This window comes from Nelusetta ayraudi, unplaced genomic scaffold (assembly GCF_046127955.1).
Source record: "Nelusetta ayraudi isolate G7.1 ecotype Tasmania unplaced genomic scaffold, CSIRO-AGI_Nayr_v1 ptg000069l, whole genome shotgun sequence".
Taxonomy (NCBI): domain Eukaryota; kingdom Metazoa; phylum Chordata; class Actinopteri; order Tetraodontiformes; family Monacanthidae; genus Nelusetta; species Nelusetta ayraudi.
The window spans coordinates 2,888,380-2,908,764 of NW_027466119.1; the positions used below are offsets into that span (position 1 = coordinate 2,888,380).

The following is a 20,385-nucleotide window of genomic DNA, read 5'->3' on the forward strand; positions in this document are numbered from 1 at the left end:
CCTTTCAGCAGCCAGTCCATGCTCTGACCCGTTTCCACTGTGGCCTGTTGGCTCATCTGGACCGGAGTCTGGATCATCAGTCTCCAGGTTCATGGAATCTGTCAGAGTGCCGCCGTCCTGTGATGTAATGATAGAGAATCACTCTATTTATACTAATGTGCAGAACCACTAGAGTGTCATTTCTTCACTGCTGTCAGCAACAAGCATTTGGTGTCACACTGGTGTACAACACTTATGGGCTAATTAATAAGAAATGACATATTTATGAATCACCCGCAATGCCCAGATTGTTGCTGCTTATCTGCTGATATGAGCCGTCAACTGTTGCAATATAGAACCACGGGCAGGAAATTACAATTAGTGTAGAGTGTATTATAATTTAAAAGTTTACTAACGGTAGTTCTTTAAAGAATTTAGCAGGGATGGAACAGGCTAACGTGACGACGTCGCTTGTAAAACGGTAGGACCTCAACCTGCTGTCACGGTGAAAACTCCGTGTTACGTCCCGTCGAGGGGGACCGAGACGCAACGTGTGGGACACCTTCCCCCACTCCCAAGCCTCATTAATTTTTCACTGCAGTTGGTGGTTTTCAACAAAAACATTTATGAATCAGTAAATGAAATAAACAAAACAACTTAACTGGTGGGCAGCAAAGGCTTCAGGGTGGGCCCAGGCCAAAATAATAAACCAAACTCCAACTAGCTCGCCTTAAGAACTAACTAAAGAAAGAAAGAGAAGCCAAATACAGAAAGGCTAACCTCCCTACATACTTAATAAACAGGAGAAAAGAGGGGACAAAGAAAATGGCAGCCCAGCCCTTTTTTTTTATTAACCTCTATCAATGAACTCCAAAACATACATGGTCAAAATCCATATTATTATTATGTTGTTGTTGTTTTTTTAATGCTCATACAAAACAAAAATAGTGTAGTGAGAGTCGTCTGAATTGGGTTCAGTGAGGGTCACATTCACTTGTAGCGCATTATTTCCGGCAGCAAGCTTCTCCTGTTACGACTTTTCAGTTCACTAACTAACTCAACCTTGATTGGTGGAGTGACGAGCACACAGCACGTGAAGTAAGCTTCCTCCCACGGAAATACCATAGGAAGACACGGATTAAATAGTATGGCTTGTCCACCAGAAGGCTGGATTATGGTGTACGTAATATAAAACTTTTGCCCAGTTCTGCTTGTATTGCATTGTATTGGTTGGTGTTCCTGAAGTTTCATTTTTCGTCCCTTTTTATTTTTTACATCCATGTTTGTGATGAAATAGTATTGTGAATCGCTAGCTCGCATTGCATGCTGGGAAAAAGCGTCACTCAAGGAAGTTTTGGCTTCGCTGACACGGTCCTGAAGGGAAGTGGGTTTTAGTGCACTGGAACGGGATGACTGTGTTTAATCAAGCAGTACAAACCTGATTAATTGTCTTAATACTTCACTTCGAATGGCCATATTGTTTAGGATTAGAATTAGATGACAACTTCTTCACAATATTTGCAACTATTCAATTTGACCAGCAGGTGTCAGTAGAAGACGAAATTTCATGTTGACTATTTCCTAATGGAAGTGCTCTCTTGACGGACGGTGTAAAAGGAAAATGGCCAGCTGCAGCAGAAAAGTGGACCCATATATATATATATATACATATATATATATATGTATATATATATATACATACATATATACATATATGTATACATGTATATATATACATGTGTGTATATATATGTATATATATATATATATATATATATATATATATATATATATATATATATATATATATATATATATATATATATATATATATATCTGCAATTCATATTTTAAATCTCTTGCAGTTGCAGTCAACTGAGATTTGGAGAGAGTTTGGATTACTAGATTTTTGATAGCGTTTATAGTTTGGAGTGTTTGAGACTAGATAGCGTTTAGTTTGGAGATATTTTTGAGAGCTTACGGAGAGAGTGAGGAGGGGAGAGGTGATAGGATGGAACCCCCTGTCCTGTACATCAATGTCCATGTTACACAAGCATCTATGCCAGGGGTGCCCATTACGTCCATCGCGATCTACTGGTCAATTGCGAAGGGAGTTTGGGTCTATCGCATGGAGAGAGAGAGGGAGAGAGAGAGTGAGTGAGAGAGAGAGAGAGAGAGAGAGAGAGATCCGCGTCAATTACAGCAGGTAGAATCGTTCAGGCAGGATTAGAAAACACGGTGGATCTGGTTGATTTTGGTCATAATGTACGATGTGCTGGATTTTGTTCTTAAATGTGCTGTGCTTTACAGTGAAACGTAAATGTGACGTATCGGCTTCGGCACTATTCAGATCAAATAAAGACCAGACAGGGTCAGGAAAAAGAGTTTCGCTGTTGTTTTACACGCAAAACTAACGGGGTTGTCGCGTGAGCTTGCAATCCTGGCGTAAACTGATGGAGACGCCTCGCTCGGAAAATGCGCTTCAAAGTGCGCACGCACTGCAGACGCGCCGGAGATCCTGGGAGATGCTGCTAGCAAAACGTCTGCATCACACACACACGCACACCAATTTTCCCTAACCTATGCGCTGGAAAACACAAAACTATACAGCAAAACATCTTAACTTAAACACACTTTTATTGATAAAATCAAACATAGGCAGATATAACCTAAACAATTTTAAACCATGAGTTTTCTGTACTATGATGAGCATAAATGCACATGGGAACATGTTGACCCATTTAATCCTTTCTTTCTTTATCATTGGACTACAAATATATTTCTGAATGACTTTTCCTGTTTTATAGGAGGTGGATCTTTTTGACTTGCTCATTTTAAAAGTAGCTTGCATGTTGAAAAAGTGTGAGCACCCCTGATCTATGCCCTTTTCCAAGTCCCACAATCACTTTCACTGTCATCTGCCTGATTACACCCATGCCATTTTCAGAAAAAAATTGCACAAACAGAATACATTCAAAAAATGTATCATACACATAGTTATCAAGTCAAGTTATTTATTTATTGTCATTGTTGAACAAAGTTAACAACAACATTTGTTTGGAGCATCCCCATAACCACTGGCATCAGTACCCATAAAAATAATCATAAATAAGTGAGAAAAAAATAATATATATGTACATATATATATATATATATATATATATATATATATATATATATATGTATATATATATATATATATATATATATATATATATATATATATATATATATATATATATATATATATATATATATACATATATATATATATATATATATATATATATATAATTTATGTACAGAAATTATTTGGTCATTCATTTTTTGCAATTCATAGTCATTCCCAACAGACATAACAGACACAAAAATTCAATGCATCACACGTGGTTCAGACACAGCTTGCCTGTGATTGTACATTTGGCCAGTAGGTGGTTTCGTGTGCACATGAAGCTTCGAACCAGTTGGCTCAAGTGGTTCAATGCCTCATGAGGCTTCACCTCACCATCACTAGTCGTGACACACAGCTTGCTGTTTGGCTCCACTGGTTGTAGTTCTGTCAGCCACCAGTAGATGGAGCTCTCCTCTTCACTCTCCTCATCCTCACCACCACCTGCAAAGATAAGAAGAGACAGCAGGAGTCAGGATTCACGGTCCTTGAACGCATCATCACAGAGACGTTGACTGTTGATGGAGATGATGGAGTAACTGGTGAGAAGAAGCAGACTCTCAGTCACATGTCAAGTGTGGAACATCAGAAGGTCATGTGACCATGGAGTGTTGGACTGATACTGAGGCCTGATGAAGATGAACTGATCAATAATTGAGTGGTCAACTGAGAGAAGAAGCAGTTTGGCAGCAGATGTTGGATGAATGAGGAGCAGCTGGACGTCACCATCCTCCTCTCACACTGTGACTGGGAACACTGGACCTCTGCTGTGGGATCAACTGGCTTTGGTGCTGGAACCATCATCCACTGGTTCCAAACCAGTACTAACCTCACACTCTCCAGTTGATGGTCACTGCTGTAGACAAGATCCATCAGTGGCTCCTTCACTGATGACTCCTTCAGGGGTTTCATATTCAGGTCCAGCTCTCTGAGGTGGGAGGGGTTGGACTTCAGAGCTGAGAGCAGCCAATCACAGCTGAGCTCTGACAAATTGCAGCCCCACAACCTGAACAGAGAATAAATGATGGAGTTTATAATGATAGAGAGTTTTTCCTGGGTGTCATCACTCTGAAAATCAAAGTGAAATGTCCACTTCAGCATCTGCAATCTGCAATCTGACCACTAGATGGGAGGATTTTACCCACTGTACCTTCAAGTCCAGTTTCATTCATTACTATCACAAACCAGTGTCTGCAAATTGAATTTCCAACAGCAGTAAAGTGAAAATCATGAAGTTGAGATAGAAGTTGTAGAGTGAAGAGGGTGAACTGACCTCAGAGTCTCCAGTTTACAGTCTGGACTCTGCAGAAAACCACTCAGCTCCTTAACTGATGAATCCTGAAGATAGTTCTCAGCCAGGTCCAGCTCTCTGAGGTGGGAGGGGTTGGACTTCAGAGCTGAGAGCAGCCAATCACAGCTGATCTTTGACAACCTGCACCTCTCCAACCTGAATACGGAATAAATGATGGAGAGTGTCATTCACAGTTGGGGGTGTGCGCGCGCGCGCTTGTGTGTGTGTGTATGCGTGCGTGAGTGCGTATGTGCGCAAACGTGTGTGTGTGTGTGTGTGTGTAATTTAAAACCAGTTTTACACATTTCTAATGGAATCAAAGTGAATTCCAAAAAACTCAATTCAAAGTCATGACAACAATAACTGCAGCAGTTGTAGAGTGAAGAGGGTGAACTGACCTCAGAGCCTCCAGTTTACAGTCTGGACTCTGCAGAAAACCACTCAGCACCTTCACTGTTGAATCCAGAAGGCAGTTCCAACTCAGCTCCAGGTGTCTGAGTTGGGAGGGGTTGGACTTCAGAGCTGAGAGCAGCCAATCACAGCTGAGGTCTGACAACCTGCAGCCCTCCAACCTGAATAGAGAAGAAATGATGGAGAGTTTAGAATCAAAGTCAAATGTCGACTTTAGAATCTGACACTCAACAAAGGAGAGAGGGTGAGTGAATGAGCGCTGCAATCTGAAATCTGACCACCAGATGGCAGGATTTTACACTCTGTACCTTTAAACCAGGGGTACTCACACTTTTTCAACATGCAAGCTACTTTTAAAATGACCAAGTCAAAAAGATCTACCTACTATACAATCGGTGTGTGTGTGTGTGTGTGTGTGAGTGTGTGTGTAACTGCTAGCAGCATCTCCCAGGATCTCCGGTGCTTCTGCTGTGCGTGACTTTGAAGTGTATTTTCCGAGCGAGGCGTCAAAACAAAATTAAGTACATCGGACATTATGACCAAGGGCCAATTCCAATTCCTCCCTTAACTCCTCAATCTCAACCCTCGCCCTTAACCCTCAATCTTTGGCCCTCAATCTTGGCCCTCAAAAATAAGTGTAAGGGCTTAGAAATGGGACACCCCTTAAGTGCAGTTACGTCTTCAGACTGTGGGGGGCTGCCTTATGCCAAAGCTAAGTCCAGTCTGTCAAGAAGACGACAACGACGAAGAAGAAGGAGAAGAAGAAAAAGACGATGAAAAAGAAGAAGTCCTCCGTCGCTACACAACGAGGTACACAAGTAACGTGAAGCCGGGACCGCCGGTCCGGCTGACAAACATCGTAAAGTAAAAAAAATAAAAATGTTACGCAACAACGATGTCAATAATCCATAAAAAACTCTTAAACTAAGACAATAAAATGGTTTTGTAATATTTATATCTTTATTAACTAAGAAAATACTTCCATTTGTAGCTCGCTTTTTTGTCGCCATCTTTTTCGAAGATGTCTTGGCGAAAATACACAATGCCTTCTGGGTAGCCCTCACTGCCAAGGGTGGTCCCGGAGAATCTCAATATTGAGGGCGATACAGCCCTTAATCTCCTCCCTCAACTGGACGTTCTTAGAATCGGGACAGCATTTGCACCTAGCAGGGAGCGCGCATTTTTGAGATTGAGGGTTGAGATTGAGGGTTAAGGGAGGAATTGGAATTCACCCCAAGATCAACCACAACCACCGTGTTTTCTAATCATTGACTTCCTGCCTGAACCATTCTACCTGCTTTAAATGACGAGGACTCCACTCTTAAAGCTCTCTCTCTCTCGCTCTCTCTCTCTCTCTCTCTCTCTCTCTCTCCGACCTAATGGGCACCCCTGTTTCAAACCCAGTTTCACTCATTTCAAACACAAACCAGTGACTGCAAACTGAATTTCTAACAGCAGTGAAGTGAAAATCATGACAACAATAACAAGAGTGATAGAAGTTGTAGAGTGAAGAGGGTGAACTGACCTCAGAGTCTCCAGTTTACAGTCTGGACTCTGCAGAAAACCACTCAGCTCCTTCACTGATGAATCCTGCAGTTGGTTCTGACCCAGGTCCAGGTGTCTGAGGTGGAAGTCGTTGGACTTCAGAGCTGAGAGCAGCCAATCACAGCTAAGCTCTGACAACCTGCAGCCCTCCAACCTGAATAGAGAAGAAATGAAGGAGAGTTTAGAATCAAAGTCAAATGTCGACTTTAGAATCTGACACTCAACAAAGGAGAGAGGGTGAGTGAATGAGCGCTGCAATCTGAAATCTGACCACCAGATGGCAGGATTTTACACTCTGTACCTTTAAACCAGGGGTGCTCACACTTTTTCAACATGCAAGCTACTTTTAAAATGACCAAGTCAAAAAGATCTACCTACTATACAATCGGTGTGTGTGTGTGTGTGTGTGTGTGTGTGTGTGTGTGTGTGGAACGCAGATGTTTTGCGAGCAGCATCTCCCAGGATCTCCGGTGCTTCTGCTGTGCGTGACTTTGAAGCGTATTTTGCGAGTGAGGCGTCTCCGTCAGTTTACGCCAGGATTGCAAGCTCACGTGACAAGCACAGTAGTTTGGCGTGTATTTAAAGAAAACAACAGCCAAACTCTTTTTGCTGTCCCTGTCTGCTCTCATACAGAATGCAGGTATCTGAAGTATACATTGATTTTAACAATTATTATAGTTTCAGATTTAAAATGAAATCTGCTTTATGTCTCCTTTATTTGATCTGAGCGGTGCAGAAGCCGATTCGTCTCATTTACCTTTGACTGTAAAATCCAGCACATATAAAAACAAAATCCAGCACATCGTACATTATGACCAAGATCACTGAGTTCCTGCCTGAACCATTCTACCTGCTGGAAGTGACGAGGACTCCACACGATTGACCTAATGGACACCCCTGCTTCAAACCCAGTTCCACTCATTTCAAACACAAACCAGTGTCTGCAAATTGAATTTCCAACAGCAGTGAAGTGAAAATCATGACGACAACAACAAGAGTGATAGAAGTTGTAGAGTGAAGAGGGTGAACTGACCTCAGAGTCTCCAGTTTACAATCTGGACTCTGCAGAAAACCACTCAGAACCTTCACTAATGAATCCTGCAGCTGGTTCTGACTCAGGTCCAGGTGTCTGAGGTGGGAGGGGTTGGATTTCAGAGCTGAGAGCAGCCAATCACAGCTGAGCTTTGACAACCAGCAGTACTCCAACCTGAATAGAGAAGAAATGATGGAGAGTTCATAACGATGGAATTTTATCAGGGTGTCATCACTCTGAACATCATAGTGAAACGTCGACTTCAGAATCTGCAACAAAAGCAGTCTGCAATCTGACCACTAGATGGGAGGATTTTACCCACTGTACCTTCAAGCCCAGTTTAGGGCGTGTTTTCATTGCCTCGCCTCACCACGGTTCGCCTCGGTACGATTGCGTTTTCATTGGCTCTGTGATTACGAGACCGTGGGCGGAGTCGACACGGTAAAGCGGGACAATGTTTTCCCCAGCATCACTTCTGTGCGATACACAACAGCGCAGCGATGGACAAAGTAGAAGTTGTTTCATACCTGCTGCTCGGTCTGTGGTTGCTTTTCTGTTCAAGAAAGAACACTTTCCCTCACTGAAGTCACAGTTGATCATTTATGCAGCAACATTTATAATTTATTGTTTCGTTTTCCATGCGAGCAAATGTGTAGTTCAACCTTCATATTTTCACCAAAAGTAAACACGAGACGGATACAACGGGAAATAGCGTTTATTTAAAAACAAACAAACAGAAAAACAGACAGTAAACATGCCTCCTTATTTGAAATAGCTGCCCTAGCGAGCCAAGGACGACTTTGTTATATGCCGCGGTGTTTGAGGCTTCCTCGCGGCCAAGAGCCACGTCCTCTCGACGAATCAGTATTTCGTCTCTCCTCAAGACTCCTGGGGTTCCCTAGCTTACCGCGCCTCACGCAGGAGCAACTCGATTTATTTTCTTTACCGAGCGCTTCGCCATTTGCCGTTTGTCTTTTTCGCGAATATGGTTGAACACACTCGCGACGTCGAGGGCATTCCCGGTTTGCCTGCCTCTCCCCAAAAGACGAAAGTAAACATGTATTGAAAAAGCTGTTTTCAAAAACTGTATACACATAAATGTATTTGTACAACACCAATAGTAGCTACTTGTATTCACGGTAAAATGTACCTGACACGGAAGTTCTGTGTCAAAGGAGTTGGCGTGGATGTCCGCTCTGACAGGGAACATCGACGCGGACACGGAGCCAATCCAGTGCCCTGCTCGTCGCTACGTCACCACTAAACTCGCTTCGTCTTGCTCGGACCCTGGGGGATTGAGGTACCAAAACAGCGCCCCCTACAACTGTGTAGCGGCCAGTGCAAACACCCTAACACCATACCATGGCGAGGCGAGGTGAGGCAATGAAAACACGCCCTTTCATTCATTATCAAAAAAAAAGTGTCTGCAAATTGAATTTCCAACAGCAGTGAAGTGAAAATCATGACAACAACAACAAGAGTGATAGAAGTTGTAGAGTGAAGAGGGTGAACTGACCCCAGAGTCTCCAGTTTACAGTCTGGACTCTGCAGAAAACCACTCAGCTCCTTCACTGATGAATCCTTAAGGTGGTTCCAACTCAGGTTCAGCTCTCTGAGGTGGGAGGGGTTGGACTTCAGAGCTGAGAGCAGCCAATCACAGCTGAGCTTTGTCAACCAGCAGTTCTCCAGCCTGAATAAAGAATCAATATTTGATTTCTTCCATGGTGTAAATGTCATATTCAGAGTCATTTCTCTCTGTTGATGATCCAGATGTGCAGCTGTTGGGATCACTGAGTCATTCCCTCAAAGGAGTCATTGTGCCAGTGGGTTGTCAACACAATAACAACAGCAGTGTGTCAGTCAGTGTGCAGCCAGTCAGCAGTGAAGATGGAAAATAATCAGTGAGTCCTTTGTGTGCTTGTGGCTGTTTTCAGTCATCAGAGACTCGTTACAAGTCAAACACATTCAAAGGACAAGATGAAGAAATACTGCTGCACTATTAATCTGCCTCTAATATTTCTTCACAGGATCTTCTGCTCAGTCATGTGACCTTCATCACCAATCAACAACTTCCATTGAGCTCCAAAGTGACTGGAGACATTTTCCACACTTTCTTCCACCATCCAAAGTCTTTTCTGGCTGCAGATTGTTGACATGAAAATATCAACAACATCCACTTTGTCTAGATGAGTCTTTAATATCTGCTTCAAAGTCTTCACACTGAGCAGCGTTACACACCAGTTGTCATCTGCTGACACACACTGTCCACCAGTAGAAAGCAGGAACTGACCTGAGAACTTCCAGTCTGCAGTTTGGACTCTGCAGTCCAGCACAGAGCAGCTTCACTCCAGGATCCCTCACGAAGTTCTCATTCAGGTCCAGCAGTGTGAGGTGGGAGGGGCTGGACTGCAGAGCTGAAGACACCACTGCACACTGAAGCTCTGAGAGTTCACTGGATGAAGGAGAGCAGAGAGAGAAGTTGTGGTCGACATGTGAGATTCTGAAGACAGTGAAAGTGAATCAAGACTCATTAATGTCTGATCATCATCATCATCATCACCATGTAAATGGAGGGAAGTCCCGCAGTGGTGCAGCATGGGTTTACATCTGTGGTGCGTGGTGCCGGGACACTGCAGTGGTATGCAAACACTGTTCACCACTGGCACAGTTGATGATCATAAAGTGCCGTCTATTCTATCTGCCCTGGCAGTTTACTGCCATTTTGCTAGTTGCAGTTTACATCCCTCCCACCAACAACAGCAGTGAGAGGAACGCTGCACTCAATGAACTGTACCAGGCCATCAGTGATCAACAGACAGCAAACCCAAAAGCTTTACCATCCTCACTGGAGATTTTAGTCATGCTGACCTCAAGACTGTCCTTCCAAAAGTCCAACGCTTTGTATGTGGAGGTGTTCCGAGGGAGGAGCAGGGCTCGTGCTCATGTGCGATCAATTCCACGAGGATTGGGACTCTCAAAGGAAATGGGTGTGTGTTTGTGCGTTTGCAACATTTTGAACATCCAGATTTTTTTGTTTCAGGATGAAATCCATGTACGTTTTTGTAAATGAAGCCCCAGGTCCTCAGTGTCTCCACTACAGTGTCCTCAGTGCAGCTTCACACTCCAGTGTGTTCCAGCCACTGAGTGTCAACACGTCCTGTTGTGACTGACAGTGTTGCTCTGATCTGCTGCTTCAACTCAACATGATGCTCAGTTGTGTGTAAAGTCACTGCAGCTTGGAGCTCCACTGGATCAGAGATCCTTCACTGGCGTCTCTTCGGACTCCACTGCATCTTTGATCCAACTGCTGTTTTATTGTCTGCTGCCAAATGAAGGAAGGATGTGATGTGTTTGTGTGTTCAATGTGTTGATTGTGTTGATTGACTGAGTAGTTCCACAGTTTTCATTCATGTAGCCGCTCTTTACCTTTGACCCTCAGGTGTCTTCAATGTCCGTCCGTCATACCAGCACCACTACATCATTCATAAATTGATGAGACGTGGGTTCCATTTAACTTGTTTATTTTCCTTCTTGAGTTTTTGGTTCGAGGCAACACAGACAACGTGAGGTCAAAAGAATTTTTGGCTCACCAACCACTCCGGCTTGACCCGCTTTCCATCAAACAAACATTTCGGCCATTTTTTTTTCTCGACCTAAAATAGCTGCGGGTCACCTTTCAAAATAAAATAACGGCTTCAGCATCAGAATCGGATGGTCTTGGTTCCCTTTCTTGAAGAACTTGGCAGTTGTCAGCCGGAAGGCATCTTGCACTGTACCCCTGACGACGCCATTAACTTCGTCCAGCAGTGCAACGTAGGGCTCTTTCATCAGACGTTGACTGATACATGACTGAACGAATGGCTCGCGGCTTAGCGCATCAGCGACAACGTTCTTAATGCCAGGGACATACTTCAGATCGAAATCAAATGCGGCAAGCTTAGCAACCCATCTTTGTTCACATGCGTCCAAACATGGCTTTGTTAAGATGTAGGACAATGGGCAATGACAATGACCAAACTTGTCACAAATGGCCCATTTTAACGCCAGGAATTCCAACCTGTGCGCTGGATAGTTAATTTGTGATCGGGACAGTGTCTTGCTGGCGAAAGCGACAGGTCGAGCAACAGTCTCACCTGGTGGCACTTGAGACAGGACTGCGCCAATGCCATCAAACGACGCATCAACAGCGAGAACGAAGGGCTCACTGAAGTTGGGGTGGGATAAGGTGACATTGCAAGCTAATTCATTCTTCAGGGTCTGGAACGATTCTTTGCATGCAGCAGTCCAGTCGCTCGCCATAAGCGCTGGTGGAGCAGATGATCGCTTTTTCACCTTCCTGCCTCTCATGGCCTTATGCTGCACCTGCCTTCCAGAGAGGAGTCTGAACAAGGGTTTTGCTTTAGCAGAGCAGTCAGCTATGAAGTGCTGATAGTAGAAGATTAGGCCCAGGAAAGAATTAATCTTCCTCCAGGAAGGGGTCACACCATCACTCTCCATCAGGTCAGCCTCTCCCACATCCATGATGGCTTTCATCTTGTCAGGGTCCTTCATCACCCCGTCCCCACAAATGACATGTCCCAGGAACCTTACTGACCTCCGCAAAAGATGACACTTCTTGGGGGCCAGTTTGAGTTTGTGACTTTTCAGACGGGAGAACACCATCTCTAGACGCTCAAGCGCCTGCTGTTCAGTTGGGGCAAAGACCATCAGGTCATCAAGATAGCAGAGCAGACTAGTGAAGTTTTCATCCCCGAAGATTGACATCATCATTCGCATGAATGTTGCAGGACTGTTGGACAGACCTTGTGGCATTCTGTTGTACTAGTGGAGGCCAAAAGGTGAAGAGAAAGCTGTGTATTTTTTTGTGCTCTTCATGGAGTGGCACATTGTAGAAGCCAGACGTCAAGTCCATGGTGGAGAAGAAGACATTTCCTCCAAGTGCGACCCACCGATCCTGGGGTGCCTTGGGCCAGGCCGTCGAGTCGGACCATGAACAGGACTGTTTGAAGCTGGGGAAGATCTTTGCAGGAGCACCTTCTCCAGCATGTTAATAAGGCGGTTCAGGGCATCAGGGTCAGTGGCCTGTGGCTGCAGTGGGCTCTGTTCTTCAGCAGGTGGTGCAGGTGGCGAGACAGCAGCAAGAGCATTCACTGACACCCTTTCTCTGGAAGTTCTGTTCACTGACATCATTTCAGAATGATATTCGTTCAGAATGTCTTGGACTTCACGAGCAGTCCACTTGTCTATCGTCTTCGACCTGAAGGTCATGGCGAGCTCAGTAGAAGGGCAGTTCTTTATGAACATTCGAGTCACCTCAGTGCTGGGGCTGTCCAGTGACTTTCCTTGCTCCTTCAGACGTTCAATGGCCAAGTCAACAGCGCGGTTCAGTCTAAGCCAGTAGTCAAAGGCATCCTCACCCTTCCCAGGAAGAGTGGTGTAAAAGTCTGCTAATGGGAGTGGTGAACACGGAACAGAATCAAAGTGCTTCCGCAAGAGACCATAAATGGCATCGGGGTTACAGGTGATGTTAATACCACTGTTCCTGGTCCCAAACCTGACAACATCCTTTGCTTTGCCACCAAGATGAACAAGGATCTCCTCCGCTTGTTCCTCAGGTTGCAGATTCCCCCTCTTAATGAAACTCCTCATGAGCTCCTCCCACTCCTGGACGGAAACAGAGTCTGAGTTGTCTCCTCTGAAGCAGGGGGGCTCCTTCAGCTTTCGATGAGGGACATATTGCAAATGGGACACGTCAAAAGCATTTGTGGCAGACACATTTGCATGGCTAGGTCGAGGGGTAGCACTATGTAAAGGGGAACTGGCTAGCATATCAGCATGGGCAGGTGAAGGGGCAGCACTTAGTAAAGGGGTAGTGACAGATGCACTGAGGTGAGAGATAATGTCCTGTGCCACCCGCTGGCTGACCTGTTGAATCAATGCATCACCCATCTGACCTACAATACTAGCAGCAATAACATCAGGGGTAGGTGCAGGGGAACACATGCTGTGCCTGTCCGGGACAGGGGAATGCATGCCCTGGCTAGCAAGGGCATGAGGGTTTGCATCGGAGTTGGGGGGAGGGATAACACCAGTACTGAGCAAGGGGCGCCCAGGTGTACACTGATTACCCAACACTACACCACCCCCCTGAACAGGACTCTCAAACAGTAAACTTGAAGGATGCATAAAACCCCTCCCTCTGCCAGAACCAAAAGGAGTTACAAAAACATTACCCTGAGGATTACTCATCTTTCCAAAAAGTTAACAAAACACAATACCACAAAACAAAAGGATGAAACCACAAAAGGCCTAGACTGGAAACTGAAAAAAAAATAAAAAAAATAAAAAAAATAAAAATAAAAGTACATAAACCCTCTATCTGATGTCTAACACTGCACAAAAGCAACACATCTGACCGACTTCAGTGACCGCAGATGAACAGCAGCAGCAGAACAGTCCCCGGGTCGCTCTGCAGCATCGGTAGCACAACAAAAGAGTCTCGAGTCACGGCACCAATGTGACCTCTCCTATTCTGTCCTGCTTGCTGTATAATGAAGACTTGCATAAGTCAGGTGTGGAGCAGCAGTTTATTCTCTGAAACAGAATGGGACACAACCATAACTTGCTCCGTGAAACTTGGTCACCTCCTGCTTCATGGGCTTCCTCTGTACTGAAGTAGTGATCGTATAGTTGTTGTTTCTACAATACAAATAATATTAAAAATAAAATACATTTTTCTACAAAATACAAAAAAATGACATTCGCAATTTCAATAATTCGCTCCCTAAAGCTCCATTTTTATACACTGTAACATTCTTCCAGTTACACACACATACCTGAAACAGAATGGGACACAACCATAACTTGCTCCGTGAAACTTGGTCACCTCCTGCAGAGACAACGTGCTCCGTATGAGAGCTGTGTGCTGCTAATGGACATGCTAGCATGCTAATCGTTTTTAATAGCAATTAAAAAAAAAAAACGAACTTTGCTGAAAAAAAAAAAAAATAATAAAAAAAAAAAAAATGAAATGAAAGACACCAGCACACATTTAAACACTGAAACACAGTTACATGAAGCATAGCTCAACTTATTGCATTAATTTCTGTCTCAGCAGGGAGGAGACCGTCTCACCTGCTTCATGGGCTTCCTCTGTACTGAGGATCGCCCAGAATGCAAAGCGCTAACTTCAAAATAAAATACAATTTGTAAAAATAAAATACAAATACATTGTTGAAGCTTCGACACTTGTTTCAAAAAATGGTTCATTACTCGAGGCTTCAATGACACAGTGCTCGAGGAGGTCATCTAGTGCTCAATAAAATGAAGTGCAATAGAAACGTGTTCATTGTTTCATAGGTTGTTTGGGATTTGATTCGCCATGCATTCTTGTTGGACAACACTACATGGTTGTACGGTTCAATGCTGACACAATAAAATAAAAATGAAAAATAAAGACAATGTCTCTTTTTTGGCACGACTGATTGTAGTCGACTATAGCTCTATACTTAGCCTGACAGTTTGTGCAATGAATTATATTATATCCTAAAACAAGACTAAATAGCCCATAGTTTAAAAATATGTTTAATAGTAAGTGTTCAGTGGGTGAGATGTCAAATGTGATCTATTTAAAATGTAGAATAGATGAGCTAAATAACACATATATAATACACGTTGATGGGAATTGAACCGTCGCCTCAGTCCTGTAAGTCCAAGATTGTCATAATGTACCACAAACCCAAATCACACTCCCTTTTTTCATCGAAGCTGTTTGAGTAGCGTTAGCACACCGTGATTCCTTATCAACTACAGGCCTACACTTCAAATAATTATGAGAAAAATCCAACGTCAAGAGAGCACTTCCATTAGGAAATAGTCAACATGAAATTTCGTCTTCTACTGACACCTGCTGGTCAAATTGAATAGTTGCAAATATTGTGAAGAAGTTGTCATCTAATTCTAATCCTAAACAATATGGCCATTCGAAGTGAAGTATTAAGACAATTAATCAGGTTTGTACTGCTTGATTAAACACATTCATCCCGTTCCAGTGCACTAAAACCCACTTCCCTTCAGGACCGTGTCAGCGAAGCCAAAACTTCCTTGAGTGACGCTGTTTCCCAGCATGCAATGCGAGCTAGTGATTCACAATACTATTTCATCACAAACATGGATGTAAAAAATAAAAAGGGACGAAAAATGAAACTTCAGGAACACCAACCATTGCAATACAAGCAGAACAGGGCAGAAGTTTTATATTATGTACACCATAATCCAGCCTTCTGGTGGACAAGCCATACTATTTAATCCGTGTCCTCCTATGGCACTTCCGTGGGTGGAAGCTCGTCGTAGAGGTCACGTGCTGGTTGCGCGTCACTCCACCGATCACCTCGGGGAAGGTCGTTGCCCTTGCAGGGTACCTGATTCAGGTGAGTATATGGAAAATATGGGTCAATGTGGTCAGTCGTAACAAGAGAAGCTTGCTGGCAAAAATAATGCACTACAAGTGGATGTGACACCTTTTTTTTGTTTTGTATGATCATTTAAAAAAAACAACAACATAATAATAATATGGATTTTGACCATGTATGTTTTGGAGTTCATTGAAAGAGGTTAATATATATATGTATATATATATATATAAGTGCGTGTGTGTAACTTTAACTAACTTATCTATTTCTATCCATCTATCAAACTTACTATCTAGGGATCTATCTACTACTAACTCTCAAAAAACTAATGGACAACAAAGAGCAACAAAACCAACCTACTGCAATTTGTATATTTTAGTGTGTGTGTGTGTGTGTGTGGGGGGGGGGGGGGTTAAAATGAGCACAGTGATGGTTCCGCAGCATAAAGTGTATCTTCAGTCGTCAATTGTATGTGTGGGAGTCCCTCAGGTTCAGCCCAGCTGATTTAGTGTTCGGTGAGAGGACCCTCGCGTCTGTTAAGGGGTAAGTGGCTTTCCGATGTTAAACGAGTAGACAATAATGTGTTAGATTACGTCATTTTTTTTCCGTGAACGCTTGCATCGTGCTTGTGAAACTGCTCACCAAACTCTTGTCGCCAGCCAGTCTAAAATGAAGCGGCAGTTTGACAAGAAAGCTGTGGCTCGAGTTTTTGAGACAGGCGACCGAGTGTTGGTATTGTTGCCGTTACCCGGTTCCGGTTTGCAGGCTGGTTTTTCTGGTCCGTATGTCGTGGAGCGCAAACTTTCCGATACAGATTATGTAGTGCACACTCCTGATAGAAAACGATCGTCCCGCGTCTGCCACGTCAAAATGTTGAAAAGTTACGCCCGGTTCACACAGGACGAAGCGAAGCGCCGCGAAGCGAAGCGCCGCGAAGTGAAGCGCTGCGAATCGCCAAGCGCTTCCATTCAGCGCCCATGTTAATCAATCAGTGCGTTTACATGCAGAGCTTAATCGGACTAAGCAATCATTCGGTTTTCTCGTCCAATCGGAGTTCTCACCTTGGTCCCCGTATACATGCAGCTGAGAAATTCAAATTATTGACGGGTCCTCCTCCCAACACTAGGGGGTGGAGTGAGTCTTTTCAGCCGGTCAGCTGCTTTCGGTTGACATATTAAATCTATTATGATATGGAACGATAGTTCATAATGTACATGTTACTTGCTTTGCAGATAAGGTGTACCCTATTTCTTGTGCTCCTGGTTATTTTAAAAGGCAGACAAGAACGTTGTTTGCTGTTGGAGGGCTACAACAACACTTCGATGCTACGCTTTGTGCCGTCGCTACGGACCCCAAACTCTCGTTCTTGTTGGATTCGGGTTCGGAGCAGACTGGTGGGAGAGTTTGTGTACAGGTTTTGCAAAGGAACGGTGTCTTCAGTTATACACACGCTCATTAAAGTGCCGACCGTGGAGGAAGCTGGTGCCGCTGCACGCCGTTTCCAGCAGAATAACAGCGAAATTACCCAAATAAAAACAAATCAGGAAAACATGTCTTTGCTGTGCTTTTATTTACAAAGTTAAAATTCTTCTAACTTACAAAAAATGTGAACAAAAAGGTAGAAATATAAATACGAAGGAATACGTATTTGTTCAGGGGTGCGCAAAGCCGGAGCCCTGCATTTGCTGCGCTACCTTTTTAAAAGGTCTCCGTTGCGCGTTATTTTAATATGTCCATCTCTTTTAGAAGAGAAAGCATCGCCCCGGTCTCATCCTCTCTCCAAATGTCAACATTCTTATTCGTGTTTGCCAGGTTGTTTCGCGCCGTCTGTTTTGTTAGATGACGTAGTTGTGCGGTCATGAGTCGCGAGAGCGAGGCGTGGCGCATGCGCACTCGCATTGTCCAGTTAATAGTCCGATTAAGGCGTATACATGGCAGAGAAATTCGAATTCCAATGGCATTATCTGGGTGTCTCAATCGGAGTTCTCCGATTCCAATCGGAGTTCTCAAACTCCAATCATAATCGGAGTAAGGTGTTTACATGCACGTGAGTTCTCCGATCATAATCGGACTAAGGCAATAATTCGATTTTCTCTCGTGCCATGTAAACGCACTGAATGTAGTGGTTCAGACCAGACGCGAACAGGCTCGTGCCATTCATTTCAATGGAAGCGGAAGCGCCGCGCCAACGAATTTCGCGAGCGAGGCTCCAACTGGTTCACACCAGACGCGAACAGCTCCGCGACGGTCGACAAGCGCTTCTGCTCAGCTGCACTCTTTTTTTCACTCCCACTTTTTCACTTCTTTTTTTTTTCTTTAAAAAAAAAAAAAAAAATTATCGACAGGTGCAAGAGAAAGGGAGGAACTTTCAAGATCGTTGAGTTTTTATTTTTTATTTTTTTAGTTCTGATGAAATAAATAGACCAATCATTTTATTACTTTGTCTGCTTTCCAAAGAGGTTATTAGTTAAAAAAAATATGTGTGGCAGTGCTGTTATGGTCCATAGAGAGTTGCTTCAAAGAATTATCATTTATTATTCAGTGGCACATTGCTCACTTGTTTAATACACAAATAATAGTATATTATTATAATAATACTATTTTATTAATATAATAATAATAATAATAATAATAATAATAATAATAATAATAATAATAATAATAATAATAAAATAATAATAATAATAATAATAATAATCATTATTATTGATAAAATTTTGAAACAACAATCGTCAGTTGTTCTGTAAAAAATACATTCATTTCCATGTTGAATTTTGTACTGTTCGTGAGCGCGCACGTCTGTCAGTGACGATCTCCACACTGACACAACTGCGCATGCTCTATTATCCCATCAATGCGGAAGTCAAAAGGTTTTTGGGAGCCATGCGCTGGGTGAGCAACTTCATTGAAAGGAATGGGACGCCATCTTGGACTCTGGGGGCTTGCCGCACTGTCACGCAGGTTGTGACGTAGCGGGCCGGCGACGCCGACAGGTATGATGTGAATGATTGATAGCTACCATTTGTTCCCGTTAGCGAGAGGATTAAAAACAAACAGACACCATAATGGCATCAAAATGGACTTATCCCAGCGGTGCGGAAAAACGGAAGGAAAAGAAAACTGATCAAGAAAAACTTGCAAAGGGGAAAGGTAAGTTATTTGTTTGTGATCTGGGCTGGAGAGGTGGAGGTGAAACGCTGTTGTCCCCCCCCCCCCCCCCCCCCCCAAGTTTGTTTATTTGTCCTGCTAGCCAGCTAGCTAGCGTCGGATAAATGTTAGCTGGCTGGCTAATATTTGTTCGTCATGAATCAGCGTTTTTGTTTGTTTTATGAAAGTTGACCATATCCTGTCAAGTTGGCCTATCCTGCCATGGGAATGACTGATTGACTCCACACCCGTTCATTCACATTCTAACAGGGAGGGAGGGAGGGAGGGCATGTTGTAGTTGTTGTTGTAGTCAGTCCCCTGTTATTGTTCAGTGGAAGTTGTCTCTCACATATTTGACTCTTAATGTTATTTTAGCCTTAACTTAGGATGAATTTACTAAGCTTAGTTTGTATTTTGTAAGCCCTTCATTAGAAATGTGCTACTGTTTTATAATTCAAAGAAATATTTTATGGAAATACTTTATTTGGCATGGTGTTGACTATTTTAGACTATTGTGGTAGTGGGTCATTTATCTTAGTTTTATTACTTTAACTAGTACAGTGTGTAAAGTAATGCCAAAAACTCTTAAAAGTAACAGTTTTGTAATTGGGTAAAAGCTTTAAAGGGACACTGCAATCATAGTGTTTAATTTAAAAACAAATAAATTTTTAATTTTCCTATATTACTGCAACATCACTGTAATAATAAAATAGGAAAATGCGCTTCTGATCTGTTTTGCTTGATGATCTAGTGAGCTTTGTCTCTGCAGGAGCAATTCTAAAATATGTTGGCGCTGCAGACATTGAGCCCGAGGGATCTGCCGAACATCCTGACCAGGAAGCTCCAGGACCAACACGTTCCTCAGAACCTCCTTCTGTCCAGGTGAATAATGTGTGTTATTCTTAGTAGCTAAGCTGATAAGTGTGGGACGAAGCTAAGGCAATTAAGCATTATTTTAATTGTTGGTTTGCTTTTTAGTGTTGCACTTGTTGGTTTGTTGGATTTTCTTATTTAAAGTAAGCATTTTTTTTTTTTTAATGAATACTCAATCTGTTGTATTTATTGACATATAGACGATTCTTTTCCTAGTATTATAGTGTTTGTTTGTTTTTAAATCACTTTAAATTGCCTGAGTTGCTCAACTGAAGATGTTTAATTTTACCTGTAGCCTGTTTTGCTCACGAGGTGTAATAGATTGTGGAATCTTAGTAGACCTTAGACTCACGCTGCTGAGAGTGGTAGCGATCAGCTCCGATGACCGTGGTGCTTGTAAATAAGGCAAATGCGCCATCTAGTGGGACGCAACATGTTTACTCGTGTTGGAGCAATGACAAGTACTACTAACAAAAAAAAAGATGCACAGGGTAAAAAACAATAATCATAAACTCAAGCCCAACAA

The 20,385-nt window shown here is 43.0% G+C and overlaps 1 protein-coding gene across 1 annotated transcript in view; it reads right to left on the reverse strand.

Annotated features, from left to right (window-relative positions):
• Positions 1-1,031: 1,031 nt before the first annotated feature.
• LOC142898600 (ribonuclease inhibitor-like) overlaps positions 1,032-20,385 on the reverse strand; it is a 31,413-nt gene continuing 12,059 nt past the window's right edge. Inside the window, exons 2-5 of the mRNA XM_076041618.1 lie at positions 9,719-9,842; positions 6,376-6,549; positions 4,422-4,595; positions 1,032-1,041 (exon numbers count right to left, since the gene is read on the reverse strand). Of these exons, the coding sequence (XP_075897733.1) occupies positions 1,032-1,041; positions 4,422-4,595; positions 6,376-6,549; positions 9,719-9,842 (482 nt within the window). The remainder of the gene's footprint in view (positions 1,042-4,421; positions 4,596-6,375; positions 6,550-9,718; positions 9,843-20,385) is intronic.